General features: G+C 36.7%; 1 protein-coding gene across 1 annotated transcript; it reads right to left on the bottom strand.

Annotated features, from left to right (window-relative positions):
• Positions 1-1,964: 1,964 nt before the first annotated feature.
• On the bottom strand, positions 1,965-22,413 carry LOC141405273 (uncharacterized). Its single transcript, XM_073989455.1, has 6 exons — positions 22,240-22,413; positions 8,118-8,265; positions 7,944-8,055; positions 7,634-7,872; positions 3,260-3,371; positions 1,965-2,910 (listed from the first exon to the last, which is right to left on the bottom strand). The coding sequence occupies exons 1-6, from the start codon at positions 22,305-22,307 to the stop codon at positions 2,672-2,674; spliced, it is 918 nt and encodes a 305-aa protein (XP_073845556.1). The 5' UTR covers positions 22,308-22,413; the 3' UTR covers positions 1,965-2,671.
• Between the last annotated feature and the right edge of the window lie 2,374 nt (positions 22,414-24,787).

Here is a 24,787-nt window from a genome sequence, read left to right as displayed (position 1 = left end):
ATTCCAGCTCTATCCATTCACCCAAATCCAAATTGTACTAAATTTAGTACTTTTCGTGCACATACAGTTCGAATTTCCAAAAACTTTTCTTTGTTACTCTCCATCAGTGGCCCTCATTCCAAATTTTAGGATTCCAGCTCAATCCGCTCACCGAAATCCAAATTGTACTAAATTTAGTACCATTTAGTACTTTTCGTACACTAATAGGTCGAATTTCCAAAAACTTTTCTTTGTTACTCTTCATTAGTTACTCCCATTCCAAATTTCAGGATTCCTGCTCTATCCGTTCACCGAAATCCAAATTGTTCTAAATTTTGTACCATTTAGTACTTTTCGTACACCTATAGTTCGAATTTCCAAAAACCTTTCATCGTTACTCTTCATCAGTGACCCTCATTCCAAATTTCAAGATTCCAGCTAAATCCGTTCACCCAAATCCAAATAGTACTAAATTGAGTACCATTTAGTACTTTTCGTACACTAATAGGTGGAATTTCCAAAAACCTTTATTTGTTACTCTCCATTAGTAACTCCCATTTCAAATTTCAGGATTCCAGCTCTATCCGTTCCCCAAATCCAAATTGTACTAAATTTAGTACCATTTAGTACTTTTCGTACCCTTATAGTTCGAATTTCCAAAAACCTTTCATCGTTACTCTTCATTGACTCTCGTTTCAAATTTCAGGATTCCGTCTCTATCCGTTCACCGAAATCAAAATTGTACTAAATTTAGTACCATTTAGTACTTTTCGTACCCTTATAGTTCTAATTTCCAAAAAGCTTTCATCGTTATTCTTCATCAGTGACTCTCATTTCAAATTTCAGGATTCCATCTCTATCCGTTTACCGAAATAAAAATTGTACTAAATTTAGTACCTTCTGGTACTTTTCGTACCATTATAGTTCCAATTTCCAAAAACCCTTTGGTACAACTTTCTAGCTCTCCATCAGTTACCCTCATTCCAAATTTCATAATTCTAGCTCTTACCGTTTGCCTAATACAAAGGGTACCATATTCAGTATCTTTTAGTACTTTTCGTACACTTCTAGGTCGAATTTCCAAAAACCCAGCCTTATCTCACCCCTACACACCAACAGCAACCTACACCCAATATTTCAACTTTCCAGCTTTAGCGGTTTCGTCTGGGCGCTGATGAATTAGTCAGTCAATCAGTCAGTCAGTCACTCACCTCACTACTCTTTTATATATATAGATATATCTTTTATTTATATTATATATAACTTTATTTCACATATCATAAAAATTAAAAGTGGTTTGTGCGGGAACTTTTTCAATATTTAAATGGAATAAAAGTTATTTTAGTCATTAATAGGCAAAAGGTCATTCATTTGTGCAAAAGGAAATTCTTTTTTGAGAAAAAAATCGTTTCATAGTATTTAAAAAAAAAATCAAAGTGATTTGTGTGGAACCTGCTATGCGAAGCAATGGTTTTAAACCGCTAGTGTGTTTGTACGAAATCCGTTTCAGACAATTTGGAGTCGATTTAGTAATGTCCGTCTGTCTGTCTGTGAAGCTAGCTGCAGGGCACGATAACTCTTGGTTACATCCCCACAAAAGCTAAACATCTGTCGCTAAAATAGTGCGAAAGATAATCCTCAAAATTTTTGGCAAAAATGAAGTTTGTGCTCGCGGCCCCTTTTACGACGGTACAATTTTTTGGGGGTCAGGTGCATACTTCTTGAGATAATATCCCAAAAGGGCTAAAGCACCGTGCCGGCAACAAATAACGTTTGAAAGATATGAGTCTGATAGGTTGATACCTATTGACATCAAGGCCTCAAATTTTTGGGGGTCAGTTAGAGCAAAACTGCAAGTTCTATGGAAGAACGCCGGAACACATGTTTCCTCTTTTTTGGTCTTCCATTACGCTGCGGTGAGAGAACATAGTTAATTTTCATGATTCACAAAATGAAACACAGTGAAATTGTAGACAACATGTAAATTTGAATTTTTTAGCATTTATTCACCATTAATTCAATAATAATATAATAACACATAATCAATACTAATATTTATAAAATTAATACCATAGACAGACGGCAACGTTAATTTGCATTAAGATCTGCATTTAATTTTACTCTGACAGACGACAAATTTTGGATTTAGCTGAATGCTGGTTAACATGTATTTTGTTGTTGTTTGCACTGCAGTTTTTTGTTTGCACCGCATTATCATCTGCACTGCAGTATCCACTCCTTGTGTCTCAGAGCATATTCATGGCTCTCTTTTACAGTATTGCCAGGTCAGGCAATGTGCGCTTGGTGAGAGCAAGTGAGCATACATTTCAATGCATTTTACATCCAGGCCAGGCAATTAGGCTCCCGTATGCGCTCATTTAACGTTGCTCTCTCCACACACACAATTCAACCCATTGAAAAAGCATGCACTCACAAAATGACGCCCCGTAAAGTATGCAATAGAAAAGTATGGTGCCTGACGCTGTTTTACATTGAAGTTTTCGCTCACTTGCTCTCAGCAAGCGCACATTGCCTGACCTGGCCATATTGAAATACCTAAATTCAGTTCAAATTCAGTTTGATTTTGTGCATTAAGTATGTGGATAATGCACGAATTAATTTGAATTAAGACAGTTATTGCAAATTATTGCTGTCGTCAGCCTAGGGTATAAATCAATCTGTAACAAACGTACTATGCCGTATTTCGAGTCATACAAACTTTGTATACAATAACGGCAATTATTGCTATGAAAACGGAAAACGATACACTTCCAATCAACACCCAATGACGTAGGGTAAGCTTTGATCGAACAATTTGTTTTTCACAAATAAATCCATGATTGACACTATCCCCGGAACGCCTTTGAAAATCCAAAGCAATGCAAGTGTCACTGATATTGTCAGTTTTAAACCAGAACGAGGGACCAGTGCCTGAAAACAAAAATAAGGGATTGGAAATTTTAATATATTGGTTAAAATATACAAATTATTGATGATTTTTTTTTTTGCCATAATGCTCGGTGTTATCTCGTTTCTTCAGGCCCAGGCGAAAAGGACGAGGCAGTAGTCGTAGTACCACCAGCTGCTAAGGTTCGTCTAGCTACCAACAGACGTTCTGCTTAAAACGCATTTTAGATTTAACATGTTTTATAAAACGTGCATCATTTAAGTTGTCAATTCCATACAATATTTGTCAAATGAATGACGTATACTCCCAAAACTCTTGTTTTAGGTGCAAGTGTAAACTGCGTTTTATATAAAGTTTGGTAAATATACTTACCATAGTGTAAGAAGACAAATTCTTGTAATTTTGTGTTATTTTTATATGGCTGACGTAGTATCATTGACATGTTTCTCTGAAGACATTGAGCTTTAGCTTCACTACAAGAATACTGAAATTAGATAACAAAAATATAATATATAATTCATATTATGTATGTATATTCAATTAAGTTGTACTATTTATCATTATTCTACGTTATTGTTTCTTATTGATTGGATTGTAATGGACAAAATAAAAAATAACAGGCTTTGGAATATATCCGCAACATTGGTTATTCTCAATGCCAATATGGAGGTGATTCAGTTTGTAATACATCGAAATATTCGACGAAACCCCTATAAAGTCTTCGATATTGCATGCCAACAATAAGTACGACTTGAAGGATTAGTGGCAATTCGGAAAAAAGATAAATTCTTCAACATTACTTACTTAGTTGACCCATTATAGAACATTTGTCCTATAAGCCAAACTAAGAAAAGATTTCCATTCCTCTGTGTTGTTTGCTTTGGTTTTTGGAATACCGCGTCTTTCCATCTGTTCTTGCACATGTTTGCTCCATCGTAGCCTTGACCTGCCAGTTCTGCGTAAACCGCCATGTGACGTAAACCGCCTTTTTAGCGGGTTCATCATCGCTCATTCTTATAATATGGCCTAGCCAACGCAACAGTTCTATATCAGATGTTGATGTGAGATACAGTATATCAGATACAGCTCGTGGTTCATACGACGTCGATATTCACCGTCAACGCAGATTGGCCCGTAGATCTTTCGAAGAATTCTTCTCTCAAATACACCAAGCACAGCCTTACCGGCTTGCGCACGTACACAGGCTTCGGAACCATACAGTGTCTTGTAAAGCGTTGTTTTTTTTTTGACAAGATGAGGCTTTGTTTTTAAACTCTTTGCTTAAGCCAAAGTAGCATCTGTTGGCCAATACAATTCTTCTTCGTATTTCACAACTGATGTGGTTTGTTGTGTTTATGTACTTCTGAAACTTGCCATTCAATATAAATGTAATAAGATCCTTCTTTTATCTTAAGATGAGGTTGGGGATGGAAGATACCAAGGAACGGTCCTGACCGGGCAAAGCCCAGGATTTATCTTGGTCCCTCTTTCATCCCAAGTGGACACTGACCTCCCCGTGGTGTCACCTGGGGAACTGCCTTTAACACCCGTTAAAGGTAGTGAGCTAACATGTGCCGCGCGTTCACCCATAAGAACGTTAAAAACTTGGGTTTGGGCGTCGGGTTAGTAACCCTCCCCTAGAAAAAACAGCCTACTATGAAAAAACGAAAGAAAAGAAAAACAAACCCCTCTAAAGTTGACGAACCCCGCAAACGTTTTAAGGACCATGATCTGCGAATCTGCACCTGGAATGTTCGCACTCTTTATAGAGAAGGTGCAGTCTTCGCATTGGCAGACGTACTTGAAAAGTACAAGACCGATATTACTGCCATACAGGAAATACGATGGATTGGAAAAGGCGTCACAACAACACCTAAAGGTGACGCACTGTATTATAGCTGCCATGACGTAAAGCATGAGTTTGGTTGTGGATTCGTAGTTAGTCGGAGACTAAAACATCTTGTATCCAGCTTCACTCCAGTGAATGAAAGACTTGCTGCAATTCGAATAAAAGCTAAATTCTTCAACATCAGCTTTATTTGCACTCATGCTCCCACTGAAGAAAAGGACGAACAGACCAAAGATATATTTTACGAGCGCTTAGAAGAAACATATGACCGTTGCCCTGCCCATGACATTAAAATCATTCTAGGCGATTTTAATGCCAAAATTGGAAAGGAGAATATCTTTGGCCCAACAGTCGGGAAATTCAGTCTCCACAGTGAAACATCTGACAATGGTATAAGACTGATAGACTTTGCAGCTGCAAAAAACATGGTAGTTAGCAGTACCAGATTTAATCATCTCGATATTCATAAGGGCACCTGGCTGTCTCCAGATCAGAAAACAAGAAACCAAATTGATCATGTTGTGATAGATGGAAGACATTCATCGAGCGTGTTGGATGTACGATCGTTCCGAGGCGCAAACATTGATTCGGACCACTACCTTGTTGCAGCAAAGGTACGCACCCGCTTAAACGTAGCAAACAAAGTACGAACAGACACAACACGAAAGTTAGACATCGGTAAGCTGCAATCACAACAGATAGCCACAGCATATTCCACTCAACTAGCCCAATTGCTTAATCAAAGCCCTCCTCATCCCGATAACATATCAGCGCAATGGCAAAGCATTGCCCACTCCATGCAAACAGCCGCAAAATCCATACTTGGATACCAGAGACCTCCACCAAGGAATCCATGGTATGATGAGGAGTGTCGTGCTGCCACCGAAGAGAAAAATGCGGCATATAAGGCTACTTTACAATCCGTAGCAACGCGTAGCGCACGAGAGAGATACAGGGAGAAAAGGAGAGAGGAGAAACGTCTTTTCCGCAGGAAAAAGAGAGAGATGGAAAAGCGGGAGTGTGAAAAAATCGAGATGTACAGGAGCCAGAATGAAGTCCGAAAATTCTACCAAAGAGTCAAGCATCAAACTGATGGCTTTGGTACAGGCACATCCTCCTGTAGAGACCAGCAAGGTAATTTGGTAACTGATACAGATAGTGTACTCAGGATATGGAAAGAACATTTTTCAAATCTGTTGGTATCCAATAGCAGCGAAGACGACGAAGATACCACAGTCCCAATCCCAGAAGATGGTATTGAATGTATACCGCCCAGCCAAGATGAGGTAAAGACAGCAATAAATCGGCTGAAGAATAATAAGGCAGCAGGGGCCGATGGCTTACCAGCCGAGCTGTTCAAAACCGGAGGCGACACGCTGATAAGGTGTATTCATCAGCTAGTTAGCACCATCTGGCAGGAAGAACGAGTACCCGACGATTGGAACCTGAGTATCCTGTGCCCCGTCCACAAGAAGGGAGATAAGACTGTATGCTCTAACTATAGGGGCATAAGTCTACTCCCTATTGCCTACAAGATCGTGTCAGGGATATTGTGCGAACGACTAAAGCCAATGGTCAACGAGATTATTGGACCATACCAATGCGGCTTTAGACCTGGAAAGTCCACCATTGACCAGATATTTACCCTGCGGCAAATCCTGGAGAAGACCCAAGAGATGCAGATCGACACCTACCACCTTTTTGTCGATTATAAAGCAGCCTTCGACAGTCCGCTGCGCTCAAAGGTATTCCAAGCCATGTCTGAATTTGGTATTCCCGCAAAGCTCATCCGGCTTTGTAAAATGACTTTAACTGACACGAGGTCCTCAGTTAAAATAGGAAAGAACCTCTCCGAAGAGTTTGGTACCAAAAGAGGTTTCAGACAAGGAGACAGCCTTTCGTGTGACCTCTTCAACATCCTGCTAGAAAAGGTTATAAGAGAGGCAAACGTCAAAAGAAGTGGCACAATCTACACCAATAGTCACATGTTACTTGCTTATGCTGATGATATAGACATCATGGGTCGATCAGTAAAAGAAGTAACTGATACCTTTATAAAGGTCGAAGGAGAATCTGCTAAAGTGGGTCTGGCGGTAAACGGTGAGAAGACCAAGTTGATGGTGTCGACGCGCAATGCGGCCATTGAGCTCGGACCGACTGTGGAAGTTGGTTCCTATAATATTGAGGTAGTAAAAGACTTCGTCTACCTCGGCACCTCCGTCAACACAACAAACGACATCAGTTGTGAAATAAAAAGAAGAATTGTATTGGCCAACAGATGCTACTTTGGATTAAGTAAGCAGTTTAAAAACAAAGCCACATCTCGTCAAACAAAAATAACGCTCTACAAAACACTGATACTACCCGTGCTGATGTATGGCTCCGAAGCCTGGGTACTTGCGCAAGCAGACATGGCAGTGCTTGGTGTGTTTGAGAGAAAAATTCTTCGAAAGATCTACGGACCAATCTGCGTTGACGGTGAATATCGACGTCGCATGAACCACGAGCTGTATCTGCTATACAACGACATCAATATTGTTAAACGTATCGAGATGCAGAGATTGCGTTGGCTAGGCCATATCATAAGAATGAGCGATGATGAACCCGCTAAAAAGGCGTATGAATACATGCCACATGGCGGTGCACGCAGAATTGGCAGGCCAAGGAATAGATGGCGCAAACAAGTGGATGATGAGATGACAAGGCGCGGTATTCCAGAGTGCAAAGCAACAAATAGAGAGGAATGGAGATCTCTTCTTAGTTCGGCCTATAGAACAAATGTTCTGTAATGGGCCAGCTAAGTAAGTAAGTAAGTAAGACATTTAACATTTACACATTCCAATGATGGTAACTATGATTCTGGAAAACAACATTTTCAAATTTAAAATGCTCCTTACCTTAGACTTGGGTTCAATATAGTATTCCGTATCATTAATTTGATAAGTTCCGTGTTCGTTGATCAGTGTTTTCTCACACAAAAATCCCAAACGATCATCACAGGCTGTTGTCTGTGGGGCAAATGTTCTGTTATCCATTTTATTGCATAGCTTGGTGTCCTTTGAATTTTTAAAACCAGATTTTTGCGATATGGAAGGTTGTGTGGCATTATTTTGTATCCACATGGAGGGGTAATAATCTTAAAGAAACAACAAAAATTCCCATAATTATCACTGTTGAAGTACCCCAAAATATGTATATAAAACTTACGTATTTTTTCTTGTAAAAACATTTTCAAAGCGTCTGGGTGATATTCCGGTTGGGCCCTTATCAAATTTAGGCCATCCATACGACATTGTTTGAAGGCATCCTCCCATTTATACTTTAAAAAATATTGAACAGGATTATTTGATTTAATATTCTTTAAATTTTTAGTTAACATACCCATGATTCCAATTCAAGTTGATACAGAGTTCCATTGTATTCATACCATTTTCTTTCGTTATGTTCAAAATATTGCCCTGACACAAACACAGTGCAAAAGCAAAGAATTGCAATCACATGAATGCAGTGTTTCATGATCGATGTGGTACTGAGTGAAAATTTTCATTTCATCATTAAAGATCGATTTCTAACAGTGTTCATGACTCTAATTTTAATCAATGTGGTTAACAAAGTACATAGCTGTTGCGTTTTGGAAATTTTCTTCTAAAACCACAAAAAGTCATCTTTTCAAAAAATATATCTCCTTATATAGGGTGGGCCAAAAGTTTAGTTATATATATATATATATTTTTTAGATTGTATAAATAACAGTTGTTCTAAAATTCTAATAGCCATTTAAATGCGAATTGCAGCCGATTCGATGAACAAAATGGTGTAGGATCATCGGATAATATCATTGGGTCGTACTTCCACGAGAAACAATGACACTTTTAAGTCAAATTTTTAGAGAGAGCGAATAAATTGCAGATTTGACACTACTCGACTATTTTGTTTGAGGTTATTTGAAGGAGGAAGTGTATGAGAACAATGCAGAGATAATCCTTGAACTCACGACTAATTTGTTTTTCCGTTTGTAACGCATTGAAATAATCATTTGCAACCCTTTAAGTATGTATATTATTGATCAGGATAAAGTTTAAGTCGATCTAGCCATGTCCATCTGTGCGTCTGTTGTTATCACTCTAGCGTCTACAATAACACTGTGCGGCAAAAAAAAATAAGTAAGAACAGCGTTAAGCTCGGCCAGACCGAACTTGTTATAATCTCCAACATGAGTTGTATGGAAGTAAAATCCCAGCAAAATAAATTGGAAGTAGTGCAATGTGGACTAGTTCTGTCACGGCATGTTTTGATGCAGTTCAAACGGAGTCGTGAAAAAGGCACTCCAGTCCTCACATTTTAACTGCATTTGGATGCAATCCAAAGAATCACATCCACTTGTCACATTTTAACAACATCCGGATGCAGTTCAGCGGAGTCGTGAAAAAGGCACTCCAATTCCTCACAATTTAACAGCATCCGGATGCAGTCCAAACGGAGTCGTGAAAAAGGCACTCCGTTCGCTACATATTATTAGCAGTTGTTAGAGATCCCTACATGTACATAAATCAGTTTGTACATCTCTACAGGCAGCGACATAAATTTTCCAATAAGAGATAAGCGTGTTAATATTTTCAAATATTTGTTAATACAAACTGAATAATATTTCATTCGTGAACATTTTTCCAGTAACTCAAGAGAAGAAAATTTCCGAATGGAGTGCTGTTGGAGTACATGTCGAAATCTTCCTGCCTCCTATTCTACCCCAAAGGGTTAGTTAAAATGCAATGCCAAAGGGTCAGTTAAAATGCAGTGCCAGAGGGTCAGTTAAAATGCAGTGCCAAAGGGTCAGTTAAAATGCAGTGCAATGGAGTGCCTCTTTCCTTAGTCACGCTCTTGTAAAAATCATGAGTGAAAATGCATAATTTGATGCACTTCCAGATCACTTGTACATATCATTTAACTGCCTCTTTGGAGGCAAACTTTTTGCTGGGATGGAACAATTAGTTTCCTTTCGTTTATGAAGAAGACTAAATACCACATTCGGGAGGTACCGTTCCATGGAGGCAATATCAAAACGTCTATACCGACAAATTTCTGGCGGAAAGTTTTTACACTCAAAGAAGACTAAAATACCAAATTTCCGATATTTCGGTAAAACCTTCAATATACCCGAAAATCAAGATGTGCGCTTCTATGGGGGATATAGGAACACGCGGACCTATGCTTATAATTCTCTTCTGGAAAATTTTATAACCCCATAAAAGATTAGATTCTATGTGGGTATATCGAAACGTAGACCTATACCGACGAATTTCAGTTAGAAAGGCTTTTACATCCAACAAAGACTAAATACCAAATTGCAGCCATTTCTGTGGTTTGCTGTAGCCACAACCTTCAAAATACCGAAAATCGGAAGGTACCGTTCTATGGGGGCTATATTAAGACGTGGACATATACCTAAAATTTTCTGGGAGAAAGTTTTATACCCCTAAGGGAAGACTATGTACCGAATTTAAACCCTCAAAATTTTAAACCCGAAAATCTGGTTGTACCGTTCTATGGGGGCTATATAAAGGCGTGGACTTATACCGACAAAATTCTGGAAGAAAGTCTTATACCCCAACAAAGACTAAGTAGCAAATTTAAACCTCCAAAATGCCGAAAATTGCGTAGTATCGGTTTATGGGGGCTATATAAAGTCGTGGACCTATGCCGACAAAATCTAGGAGAAAGTATTATAACCCCAACGAAGACTAAGTACTAAATTTAAACCTTCAAAATACCGAAAATCGGGAGGTACCGTTCTATATAAAGCGTGGACCTTTACCCACAAATTTCATGTGGAACCTTTAATACCACAAATGAAGACCAAATACCAAATTTCAGCCATTTCGGTGGAATATTGAGGCTAAAACCTTCAAAATAGCGCAAATCGGGAGAAACCGTTCTATGGGGGCCTATATCGACCTATACCGACAAAATTCTGGGAGAAAGTCTTATACCCCCTTGAAGACTAAGTAGCAAATTTAAACCTCCAAAATACCGAAAATCGTGTGGTATCGTTCTATGGGGGCTATATAAAGGCGATTACCTATACCGACAAAATTCTGGGAGAAAGTCATATAACCCCAACGAAGACTTAGTACTAAATTTAAACATTCAAAATACAGAAAATCGGGAGGTACCGTTCTACATAAATGTGTGGACCTACACCCACAAATTTCATGTGGAACTTTCAATACCCAAATGAAGACCATATACCAAATTTCAGCCATTTCGGTGGAATATTGAGGCTAAAACCTTCAAAATACCGAAAATCGGGAGGTACCGTTCTATGTTGGCTATATGAAGGCGTGGCCCTATACCCACAAATTTCATGTGGAACTTTTAATACCCCAAATGAAGACCAAATAACAAATTTCAGCCATTTCGGTGGAATATTGAAGCCATAACCTTCAAAACACTGGTAATAGGGAGGTACCATTCTATGGGGTCTGTACTAAGGCGTAGACTTGTACCGACAAATTCCATATGGAACGTTTAATACCCCAAATGAACACCAAATATAAAATTTCAGACATTTCGGTGGATTATTGTGGCCACAACTTTCAAAATACCGAAAAATCGGGTGGTACCGTTTTATGGGGGCTATATCAAAACGTGGACCGATATAGCCCATTTGCAATACCAAACATCCTAGAAGTAATACAAACTTTTAAACCAAATTACAAGGCTCTATTTTAGAAAATGCGAGCTGTATCTTGATTTCAACAGACGGACGGACGGACGGACGGACTTGGTTATATCGACTTAGAATTGTACCCTGATCAAGAATATATATATTATATAGAGTTTCCGATAAATATTTCGATGTGTTACAAACAGAATGACAAATTTAATTATACCCTCCACCATAATATGGATGAGTGGAGGGTATAAAAATGACAAGTAGAGCTAAAAATATGAGGCACGTGTATCGGCGTTTTAATGTTTGCGTCGGGTAATAACCTAAGTAGACAGGCAAGTTTTTTTCGAAATCTTCGAGTCAAGATATCTTCGAATCATTGCATTTTATATACATATACATATAGTGTATTTATAAGCCCCATATACGAGGGCGGTTCGGAAACTTCTTAGCCTATCAATGAAAGAGAATAGTTAGTTTTTCAAAAATATTTTTATTTTTCAATATAATCTCCTGAAACTTCAATACACTTAGTCCAACGCTTTTCTAGCAATTCTATCCCTTGATTAAAATGGTTTTCCTCAAGGTCTTCAATATAGTGGTTTACAACTTTAATTGCTTCTTCATTTGAGGTAAAAGGCTTGCCAGCAAGCAATTTTTTTTAGATTTGGGAACAAGTAAAAGTCACTGGGAGCTAAATCAGGAGAATAAGGTGGGTGGTCAAGCAACTCGTACTTTAATTCGTTGATTTTAGCCATTGTTAAAACTCTTGTGCGCTTGTGCGTTGCCTTGATGAAAAATTATTTTTTTGTGTTGTAAGCCATGACGTTTTTCCCGAATTTGTACATTTAATTGATCCAAAAGTACTCTGAATTTATTGTTTTACCCTTTTGCAGATAGTCAATCAATAAAATACCTTTGAAGTCCAAAAAAACCGCTGCCATAACCTTACCAGCCGATTGAATTGTTTTTGCCTTCTTTGGGGCACTTCCTCCAGCTTCAGTCCATTGTTTGGATTGTTCTTTTGTCTCTGGAGTATAGTGGTGGATCCATGTCTCATCAACAGTTATGAAACGACGCTTAAAATCCATTTTATTTCGCTTAAAACGATCCAAACAAGCTTGAGAAATGTTCATTCTTATGCGTTTTTGATCGACTGTTAACAAATGCGGCACCCATCTTGCAGAAAGCTTTTTCATCTGTAGTTCTTTACGCACTTTTATTCGTCGATCATTTAATACCATATCATGCACTTTGGCTACAATTTCTGTTGTTGTTGCTGTTTTTGGACGTCCACTACGTGGTTCATCTTCAATGCTTGTACGACCACGTTTAAATTCAGCAACCCAATTTTTTACTGTTGCATATGAAGGAGCACTTCCACCTAACACATTCACCATATCATTTTGAATTTCTTGTCCCGATAAACCTTTTTTATGTAAATATTTAATGACAGCACACATTTCTAATTTTTCCATTGTAAAAAAATTGCGGATGCGCATTTTTTGAACACCTGTTTCTATATGAAGGAGTTGCAAGATCGAAACAAAATTTAACATGTGTTCAGCAACCCAATTTTTTACTGTTGCATATGAAGGAGCACTTCCACCTAACACATTCACCATATCATTTTGAATTTCTTGTCCCGATAAACCTTTTTTATGTAAATATTTAATGACAGCACACATTTCTAATTTTTCCATTGTAAAAAAATTGCGGATGCGCATTTTTTGAACACCTGTTTCTATATGAAGGAGTTGCAAGATCGAAACAAAATTTGACATGTGTTCATAAAAGAGATGGAAGTTTCCAAAACACCTAATTTTTTTCTGTTTATACCGCGCTTTTTGTGCTAGGCTAAGAAGTTTCCGAACTGCCCTCGTAAAGGTGCCGCCCGGTTTAAGATTTTTAGATACATTTTCTGGTCTAATTTATGATATCCGTGGTCAAAAAATAAGGAAAAAAAACCATTTTAGTTCAGAATATATTATAGAGGAGGGTATAAAAATTCGGCCGAACTTGACGATTTCTTACTTGTTGTTCATACGCGTGCAAAATAACTTTGGTCTGTTCATCCTTGTCTTCGGTGGGATCATAGGCACAGATAAGACTTATGTTGAAGAATTCGTATTTTATCCAAATTTTAGCAAGTCTTTCATCCACCGGGGTGAAAATGGAGACCAGATGTTTCAACGTTTGACTAAATAAATGTCATAGCAGCTATAACACGTAGCTTCACTTTTGCTGTTGTTGTGACCAGGGTCTCGGAGTCGAGCAATTTTGCTAAGGGTCGGAGTCGAGCAATTTTGCTAAGGGTCGGAGTCTGAGCCGAAAAAAGTAACCCGACTCCAGGCAAACATTTTTAAATTTATCAAATTAATGAATGAAACTTTCTAATTTGTATGTTGAGTATTATATTCTAACAAACATAATATGGTAGACTAATATAAGGTAACATCAATATCCAGCTGACTGAACCGAACTGTAATGTTAGTGTCAAATTCCATACGACATTGTAAATATTTATTTCTATGTTCGATGTATATTAGAGATATATATTTTTTGAGGAAGAATATAGCATTCAGATAAAAAAACTATTTCCCATAAAGACTTCTTTATATCAATGACATGTAACTTCCTCCAAGTCCGAACAACGTGCCGCACACTAAAACACCGGTACAACAGTTGTTAATATGTGTGGTATGTTGTAAAATTTGAAAAATAGACAGCCCTAATAAACATGAGCTTTTTTGATGTCATAAACAAAATCTTCTCCTTTTTACTGAATTTCCTGCAACCCCAAGTATTTTTGCAAGAACTCTACTTTCTGCGAGAAATTATGCAATTAGTGGAATGATATGGAAACATTCAAAATAGAAATGCAACAAATTTTCATTCACGTTTTTTAAAATATTCAATCAAATGTGAAAAATATTAGTTTTTTAAATTCCAATAATTTATATACATTTCCTTATTTTGTTTACATATACCGATGACACTAACATTACAAACAAAAACAAACTTCTGTGTGTTTGTTGTTGAGTTGTATTTATTGTAGTATTTTCATTACCTTATTGGTTGTACCATGTAAACATATAGAGAACAAAGTAAAAGCTTTTGTATATTTTATTAATTTTGAGTGATCTTGGAAATTATCCTCGGTGTCGACTCCGGAGTCGAATCAACAATGGCTCGACTCCGAAACCCTGGTTGTGACGTCTTTCCCAATTCCATTGTTTATGTTTGAAATATCTGCTATGTACTTTCCAAGTTCATCCGCCAGTGCTTAAACTGTGCATTCACTATAAATAGTCGGAATATTCTAGTGCAGATTCGCAGATCTTGGTCGTTTGAGTGGATTAGATTAGAGGGATTTGTTGTTCTCTTTCTTTATTTTTTCATAGTACGATATCATTAATAGGGTTGGGTTACTAATCCAATTTGTTATCGTTCTTATGACACATGTTAGGTGTTGCAGAAAGTTATCCTGGTGAGATCACGGATCCTGGCCTTTGCCATGTGAAAGCCGGTCAATATCGTTGCTTATTATCTTACTTTCCCTACGCCGCACAATGGCTCAGAAACTTTTTTCCTGGTCAAAACACTGTAACTTTTGAACGCATAAAGGTTTTTTCATATTTTCGATAGATAACCATTTCTGCTTTCCTTTGCATCACAAATGTTCAAATAAGGTCCAACAGTTGCAAAGGAATTCCAGGTCTAAGTTGAAATTTTAAGTTTTTTTTTATATTTCGCATCAAACGATTGTTTTTTTTTTTTTTTTTTTTTGAAATTTTGCCTGTTAGGGCGAAGATCATTTTTTTAATGATTTTATTAATTTTCTCGTTTAGAGTTAAGCTTAATGATCTGAAATTATTTGCAAGTGAAAAAGGAAAGCCATGGACTCGAACCCACATAGTCACCAAATTACGTTACCTGGTTTCATTGGTGGTAAAGCAAATCTTCGGACGTATCGACTATGTAATGGCTTCTCTGTCCTAAAACTTATCGTTTTTCAAATGCAAATTGTTGATTGCAGATTGCAGATTGTTTTTGAATTTTTCATAGGTTTCAATCTATGAAAAAGGTCAAACACCAATAAAAATACAAAAAAATTAAAACAAATGATTTTTTTATACCCTCAGCCTTTAGACTAGAGAGGGTATATACACTTTGATACGACCAAAAATGTGACTCATCGACCCCAAGTATGTTTGGACGAAATTCTTTTCAGACAATTTGGAGTTGAATTAGCCATGTCCGTCCGTCTACCTGTAGTCTGTCTGTCTGGCTGGTGCGAACGATAATTCTCGAACGGATCAACCGATTCAAGCCAAATTTTGGGTACAGCAATATTTTGTCCAAACTTTGTTTAAGTTCGAAGATGGAGTATATCGGTCCACTCCTTCAGGTACCTCCCCCACAAAAGTTCAAAATTTGTCGGTAAAATGGTGTGAACGATAATTCTCGAAGGGAGCAATTTAGATGGTCTAAAATTTGCACATCATATTATTCCTTTCAGATATATATCGGGTTCGAATATGGACTATATTCCTTTTCCTCCTTCTTTCAGGTACCTCCCGCAGGGGTTGTCTCTTGTGCTAAGTCTGTACCAGTCAGAAAAAAATTGTACTTCCTGTGATATTGACCTAAAAGCTCCAAGAAATCCTGAAGGCACCAACGAAAATGGCAAATCCGCAAGATGGTTCTCGCAAGGAATTTCTGATTGGTACAGACTTAGCACATCGTATTATTTCATCCAGTCATCCTCTCGCATCGTTTTAATTCTCTTTTCAGTATGTTTTTATAGCGGTCTCAACAATACAACGGTACAATTTTTTCCTGAGTAGGTCAATACTTGCTGAGATAATGGCAAAAAACTCCAAAACATTTCTTCCAAACTTAGTTTAACGTAATTAAATATTTCGAGTCCTTTATGATAAAGTTTGGTTACTAAAAATGTTTGGCATATGTCTACGATTTGGTATAGTCCCACTAGGGTTAAAACTTTTTGACATTGTTTCTCAAAAATGATTTCCTGTAGTGAGAACATATTAGCATCTATGAAAAGGTGGAAAGATCGTCTTTCAAAAATAACTCTTGTGGAGAATGTGTCTACCAGGTATAAAGATATTAGATATACATTAAAATTTTTTCCAATTTTCACACAAATGTTTCGGTCCATTTCACCCGCTAAACACTATCTGATCATTATATAAAATTGCAAGCTTCTTATCTGTCATAAGCTCACATCTTATTTAAAATTTTGCGCTGATCAGACTATGAGTGCGACCTACAGAGAAGATACACATTCGGATAAAAATTTTGTTATTGGTCCATTTTACCCCCTAAATATTTCACGATCATCACCAATAACAATAGCGATCTATTCTGATGTGAAACCGACCTCCATGCCAAATTTCGTGACGATTGGTTTAAAAGTGCGGCCTGGAGTTTGAATGGACAGACGGACACACATCGCTATATCGGTTTATCTCGTCGAGATATGAAAAATGGTATATAAGATTAGGGGTCTTCGACGAATATTTCTCGGTTTTACATGAATTTTTAGCAAAACAAACTTATAATACCCTTCCCACATTGTGGAGTAGGGTATAAAAAGGTTCCGCACAAAGCAATTTGAATGAATGGTCTTTTGCCTATTAATGACTAAAATAACTTTTATTTCATTTAAATTTTAACAAGATAAAATGCTTTTCGGCCGGGCCGAACTTTTTATTCCCTCCACCATAAAATACTCTGAGCTAATATGGAATTACAGTATAGTCTCGATAATCCGGATACTCGCTAATCCGGACAGTAGAATTTTTTACATTGTAGACTCTGAAATCCGGGCATCACATATTTTTCTTACCTCGATAATCTGGACACCAACATTTTTTCCTAGCTTGAGTAATAGATTCTGAGTTATTTCATTTACGTTTTCGTTCTTAGCAATGACAATTTATGCACCAATTGAATTTATACACCAATAAGAAAAATTAACCCCCTGTTCATGTATGTCGACCGAAAGGTTTCTTGCGCTTCCGAAGTGGAAAAAAATTGTACATATAAACACCTTCAAAACGAAAATCTATGCGACCGACAAGCCATACGAAATAACATATAAACGTACACTTTTCCATGTATATTTGGTTTATGTATTTCGAAAGGACTTTTGTAGAAAGAGAATGCCAAAATCACTCACTTGCTTTGTAGCTGTCGAGTAGAACGTAAACTCGCGAATAACACCGTAAATGTTGGAACAAATTTATGCAACACATTCTTGAAACAAAATAAAAATTTTATAGACACGTTTTAAAGGCTCTTTCATTCATTATTTTGAAGAAATCAATGAAATAAAATAATTCAATGTACCGACACATTTTATTTTCTCAAAAAATCAAAACACACATATTCCAATGTTTGTATGTATATGTGGATTTTGTTTTTATTTCTCATAGGATACGTAACGGCAGTCGCACGATAGTTTGCGAAATACATGAACGCCCTTTTTGACGGAAGTGAGTGACTGCTTTCCTTTCGTACAAGTTTTCGTGCGACATACATGAACAGGCTGTAAGTTTTTCAAAATTTTCAGTCCAAATCTCGATTTACTACTGTCAACCCAGTCAAACAGTAAAAATGATATTAACTATCTGAATCTGTCAAATGATTTTTGCATCCTTCAACCATTGACGGGCTATGATAAGCAACAGTATTTGGTATTTGGGTACCTGGTTCCCTGAAAAGGTGATGTTGCGTGTTCTTTTCCTCTAAAGGAATTAGTTCATTAGCCCTCCGATTTGTGAAAGAGTCCCTTGGTGGCATGTAATGTATTCCAAAGATATTGTTGAAATGTTTAAATCATTTAAAGCGTTGGTATTAATTGCTTAGTTTTTATTGGGATTTATAGCTAAATGATGAAACGAGTAGAATTTCAATAAATTAAATGTTATATTCTTTCTTTGATATTCAAAATCACTGGTAACTAAGGATTGTTATATTGCATTCTCGTAATTGTGCAACCAATAGATTTAAATTCCATTTTGTCTTATTCGTACGCTATAACATTTATATAAACCTATATCTCTTCTTGGTTTCATCGACGAGATGAAGTCATTTGTTGAAATAGAAATAGCTAAATATTCACTATAATGAGATGAGTGCATTTGAATTCTGAAGTTCTATCGCGAGTCATAAAAGGTTCATGTCCCATGGACAAGGGAAATCATTATATGTACATGGGCTACGAAGTTTATATCCTTAAAAAAAACTATGAATAAATATACACCAGTTATAGAGAAGTTTGAGATGACAAAAATACTCAGCAAATGTCGCCTAAATTTGGGGGCCAAGGAAGCAGCTGTCAGGTTTGAAGTGGTCACAACCTTTGATATTTGCTTAATATAAATGTGTTTACCTTAGATGTCATGTTATTATCTAATAAAAATCTAAATAAAAAATTAAACGTACACAATGATATATTTTTGTTACTACTCGGTAATCTGGACAATTCGAAAATCTGGACACGGCCGAAACATGTGTTGTCCGGATTATCGATATTGTACTGTATTAGTTTTCTTTCTGTTGTCTTTAGCTATAGAACTCACTTGACCACTAGAAACCCTAAGTGCCAAATTATAGCCAATTCGGCCGGAACATGTAGCTAAAAACTTTAAAATACCGGAAATCGGACGGTACCGCTATATGGGGGCTACAAGAAAACGTGGACCTATGCCCATAATTTATGGTAGTGAAGTTTCTTGGTCATTGGACCTAAACCCTAAATGTCATATTATATTCGTTCTGAATATAATATGTACCAAACCGAGGACCTATGTCAATTACTTATGGTGGAGAAATTTCTTGATGACTAAAAATCCTAAATGCCAAAGTATAGCTAATTCGACCGAATCATGTACCTAAAAACGTCAAAATACCGGAAATCAGGCGGTACCGCTATATGGGGGCTATAAGAAAACGTGGACCTATGTCTATAATTTTTGGTGGAGAAGTTTCTTGCTCACTGGGAACACTAAATGTCAAATAATAGCTAATTTAGTCTGAAAATGTGGCTAAAAACGTCAAAATACCAAACCGTGGACCGATATAGCCAATCTTCGTACTTGATCTAAGTTCAGACCAAAAACACGTGTGTACGAGATTTCAGCCCTGTAGCTCAACTCATTCGGAAGATAGCGTGATTACAACAGACTGAAAGACGGATGGTCGGACGGACAGGGCTAAATCGACTTAGAATTTTACGCTGATCAAGCATTTCTATACTTTATTGGGTCGCAAATGATTATTTAGATGAGTTACAAACGGACTGACAAACTTAATATACCCTCCATAGTATGGTGGAGGGTATAGGAAAACGTCCCGCACAAACCACTTTTAATTTTATGATATATGAAATAAAGTTATATAATATAAAATGATATATGTATATGTATGTTATAATATGACGATAAAATTATTGAGAAACAAACGGATATGTCATTTTGGTTATGTCGTGTGGCCCTATACCTTGTTTTCAGTTAAATATCTGCTTACAGTGACTTCAAAAAATTGTCAAAAGTTCTGAAAAATAAAAACTTTTTGTGCGGAAGCTTTTTTATTCGAAACACTCTATAATAAAGATTTATGCAATCTTAGGTAAAAACTCATCAAAATATCATACAGGGATATGAGATTGTACAAAAAATCATAACCCTAAGCCCCACCTTACGGTACCTACAGATGTTAAAGCAAACTCATGATACAAAATCAATATATTTTATATACGTCATAATTATTGTGTTTGGTTTGGTTTTGTTGTTTTTCTTTTGGTCAGTGGCAGAGGGTATATCTCCGTCAGCACAGCTGACTGATACTTTCTTACTTGTTTAAATGTAAAATTTGATCACAAATTAAAAGAAATACTCCTAGGGGTTTCGTGAAACACATATGTATATTTAAAAAAATTTCAATTTCTCTAAAAAACTCTAATTGATATTGGAAAGGGTATGGAAAAACACACACACGGTGCTCTTGAATCAAATTTAAATGGAAGGTGCTTACACCTGGGAAGTATTTGCGGGTTCTGAAACTACAGAAAATGTTTTAGCTATGAAAATTCTCTACAAGATTGACCTTTACGGTATTTTCGTAGGTTTTACCATTTTTGAGATATTGAAGTTCAAATTGGGATAATGCACTGACTGTATCGCCCCCTTATAAAACAATGTCATGAAGGGTGCGCCTTAACTAACTTTTAATGAAAAGAAGAAAAAATCGCTGTAGGGATTTTTAAATTAATCGCGGTCAAAATTCACATTTTTAAATGTTTTTTAGGTTTTCACGATTTTGCTTGGAAAACGCAAGTCCAATCGAAATGGAGCTAAAGAAAATGTTGTAGCTGTGACAATTCTCTACAGGATTGACGTTTATGATTTGTTCTCATGCTGTACCATTTTTGAGACAAAGAAGCTAAGTTTACATTTTTAGGTTTTTTTTGTTAGGGTTTCGCGATTTTGCTTGAATACGGGACCTGAGAAAATCTTATAGCTGTGAAAATTCTCTACAAGACTTGCTTATGTAATTTTTCCTACGTTGTACCGTTTTTTAGATATAAAAGCTTAAGTTGGGAAATTGCAGTCATGACATTGTTTTATAAGGAGACGATACAGAATTGAATTGAATTTGAATTGTCCCAGTTTGAACTTCTATATCTCAAAAACGGTAAAACCGACGAGAATACCGTAAAGATCAATCTTGTAGAAAATGTTCATAGCTACAACATTTTATTCCCATTTTGGTAGGGCTTGCGGTTTCCAAGCAAAATCGCAAAAACCTAAACAACCCTAGAATTACCAACTTTAATTGCGATTTATTTAATAAACGCTCCGGCGATTTTTTTGTTTTTTGATTTTTCTCATCTATGAACATTGTAGTTTCAGAGTCCGCAAAAACTTCCCAGGTGTAACCACCTTCCATTTAAATTTGATTCAAGAGCACACATTTTTATCCATGTAATTTCAATAACGTTAAAAAAAGTCTTAAACGGACGGAACTGTCAGTTATAAAAGTATATATGGGCAAAAAAGGGACATACTAAGACATCATTCTGTGAATAGCAAACCTTGTTCCATGCTGTTCCCTAAAAGTCCTAGTCCACTAAATTTGAAATTTCAATTAAATACCAGAGAAAAATAAAATATCTCACTTCGTGTAAACGATATGGCAAAACTGTCATTAAAGGCAACAATCCCACCTACCAAACAAAAAAATTCGTTTTTAAGAGTACGCCACGCCCACACCTTCCAGTATTTTTAGCTAAATTTTAGTTTCCTTAGTATCAATATGTTTAATATCGAATCCCATATTGAAGTTAACAATCGGTGATGACAAAAAATTGGGTTTTTGGGAAGGAAAATCGATTCTGAACCATTCTGCGCCGCATATTGTTTCATGACATATTTTTCCATGGAATTGCTCGAGGACTTCGACTTTCCAAAAACAACTTAAAAGAAAACTACTGTTTTGAATTGACATCTTCACATGTATAAAATGTGGAATAGCATGATTGGCCCTTCTCATTCTTTACTCTGATTTAAAATATATTTTCTTCAGAAAAAAGTGTGACACTAAAAAGGGCACAAATCCATTAAAAAATGACGGTCAATAAAAACGAAATTAAAATGTCTTTTGAAGTGTCTTAATTTTTGTTTTACAAATGTTCTTACACATTGTGGACACACTCAATGGCAACAACTTTGTTACTTTATTGTAATTAACATGAAATTGTTGATGATTTTTTTGTTTGGGGAAATTTACTTTACGACTTACGATACGACAACAATAAAAAGTGAATTTTCTGCACAAATTGTTAACACGAAAAGAACAACATTGTGCATATTTTTTGGATATAAATAAAAACTATTAAAAAGCGAAATTTAACATGATAAATTTATTTAAAACAAAACGAAACACATCCAAACTACAATGATTGAATACTTAAAAAAAATTCAGCTCAGACTGGATGTTCAGATTATTTTTAGTTGGTGGTTTTTGTAATGAATGCATCATGTCGCTACGAGTTCTTTAGGTCGGTCGCAGAGTATTAGTCATGTACTGCTAATATGGAACACACTACAAGTGTGTGTGTGGACAAACAAAAGCCGTTACAAATAACCGCACAATCTCAGTGATCTGTATATAATATTTATTGTAATTAAAAACAGCACGAAACCTCACCAACAATAATGGTTTTTATCAGTTTTGTTTAATGAAATAGGGTAAATATTTTAGAATGACAAATATAGTACAGTCGATATCGGTTATAACGACAAAATCCATATAACAAACACATTTTATAACGACATCATTTATAAGGACATATTAGTTGTTACGACAATAATATTTCTGCCCGAAAATTCATCATATTATTAATATCTCTTACAACGACTATCGCTTGTAGCGACCGAATTTAGTCGATCTCTTGACCGTCAATTGAAGCGACTTCGATTGTAATAAGATACTAACAAAAATGGAAAACATTTTGGCAAATTTTTATAGCTTCTTATGTGAAGAACATTTCTGCAACCTGGGCCCAATTCCACGAAAAAAAGTTATCGCTTTTCACTTATCAAAAAGTAGTTATTTTGAAAAGTGATATTTTTTGTTCCACGAAATAACTTTTCAATTTCTCTTTGCACTTAGCACGAGTCGGGGAAGAAGAGGATGCCCACCAAACCAGCAAGGAGGACAAACCACCGAGCAATACCGAAGAGGGGGTCGAAGCCATCAGCGACTCCCAAGAAGCACGCTTACTGGATGACTCATGATTGAGGTCATCCAGATAAACCTCCATCGGAGCGAAACGGCAACTCAAGCCTTGATGGATAAAATAAACAAAGGTAATAAACACATCGGTTTAATCCAGGAACCTTGGACCGTAAAGAACAATGTTTCCGGACTAAACCACATTAATTACCAACTCTTTTACGCTTATACAGGAAACCGACCGAGGACCTGTATTATATGCCATAAAAACTTATGCTTTCTTTTCTCCCCAGAGTTGTCAACCTCGGACGCCACAGTGTTGAAGCAAGGGAATGGTAATATATACCTCGCATCAATCTACCTGCCGTTCGACTCGCCGACATTACCACCTTCGTCGGAGCTACAGCAACTGGTGAGGAAAATCAAGCAAACAGGTAACGAAGTACTAGTAGGTAGCGATGCTAACTCTCACCACATTTCGTGGGGTAGTACTAATACTAACAAGAGGGGTCAAGCCCTTCTAGAATTTTTGAATACTAACGACCTCATAACCCTTAACATAGGAAATACACCATCCTTTGTTAACAGAGTTAGGGAGGAAGTATTAGATGTAACAATATGTTCAGAAAATCTAATAAACGAGGTACATGAGTGGAGGGTTTCAAAGGAACACTCCTTCTCTGACCATAGGTATATTAGGTTTAAAATATCAAGGCCACCGCCGAATCCGATAACTTTCCGAAATAAATCCAAAACAAATTGGGCTAAATTCGGAAAACAAGTTAAAGATAGACTAGGGCAAGAAGTTGAGGTTTGCTAAGCACAGAAGATAAAGATAGAAATGTCAATAAACTAACAGAGGCTCTAGTAAGGTCTTTCGAAGAAAGTTGTCCACTTCGAGAGAGGAAATTTGCCTACGAAAAACCCTGGATGACAGGGGAAATTCGTAACAAAGGCAAAGAGGTCCGAAGACTTTACAATAGGCAAAACGTAAAAAAGCAGCCGTATTCTGGGTCAACTACCAAACAAAACTAAAAGAATACAACAAAATGACAAGAAACGCCAAACTGAACTCCTGGAAGCTTTTTTGTGAACAGGTAGATAGCGTGAATGACGTCTCTAAAATTAAAAAGTTTCTATCTAAAACTCACTCACAACCCGAGCTTATGGTTGATGAGAACGCACTTCCCGTCGAGTACTACGGCACACACAGTGTCACCGATGGAGATAGCTTATGCATCAGAAGAAGCACCAAAAATCAACAACTTGATGATTAAAGAAGCAATAATGAGCTTCTCACTATACAAAGCAGCGGGACCAGACCAGATTTTCCCAGCCTTACTTCAAAGGGAAGTGGACTATATTTCGTCCAATCTGGTCGAGATTTTCAATGCTTGCTTAAACTTTGCGTATACTCCATTGGCCTGACAAGAGGCAAGGGTAGTATTCATTCCCAAGCCCGGCAAGTCAATTTATGCAATACCAAAATCTTATCGTCCTATAAGTTTAACTTCATTCTTACTCAAAACAATGGAACGGACAGTCGACACCATGATAAAGAGTAACATCCCTAACGATATGCTCAAGTACAAACAACATGCATACGCAAAAG

The sequence above is a fragment of the Musca autumnalis genome, unplaced genomic scaffold (assembly GCF_047663935.1).
Source record: "Musca autumnalis isolate F117 unplaced genomic scaffold, ASM4766393v1 scaffold_5, whole genome shotgun sequence".
Taxonomy (NCBI): domain Eukaryota; kingdom Metazoa; phylum Arthropoda; class Insecta; order Diptera; family Muscidae; genus Musca; species Musca autumnalis.
This window is presented reverse-complemented; position numbering and strand designations above follow the sequence as displayed.

Excerpts from the sequence above, each read along its gene's own strand:
- LOC141405273 (XM_073989455.1), bottom strand. The coding sequence starts at position 22,307 with ATGCACAATGTTGTTCTTTTCGTGTTAACAATTTGTGCAGAAAATTCA. Across the intron at positions 7,873-7,943 it reads GTTTTTACAAGAAAAAATAC|ATTATTACCCCTCCATGTGG; the intron begins GTAAGTTTTATA and ends TGTTTCTTTAAG. Across the intron at positions 3,372-7,633 it reads ATATTGAACCCAAGTCTAAG|TATTCTTGTAGTGAAGCTAA; the intron begins GTAAGGAGCATT and ends ATCTAATTTCAG.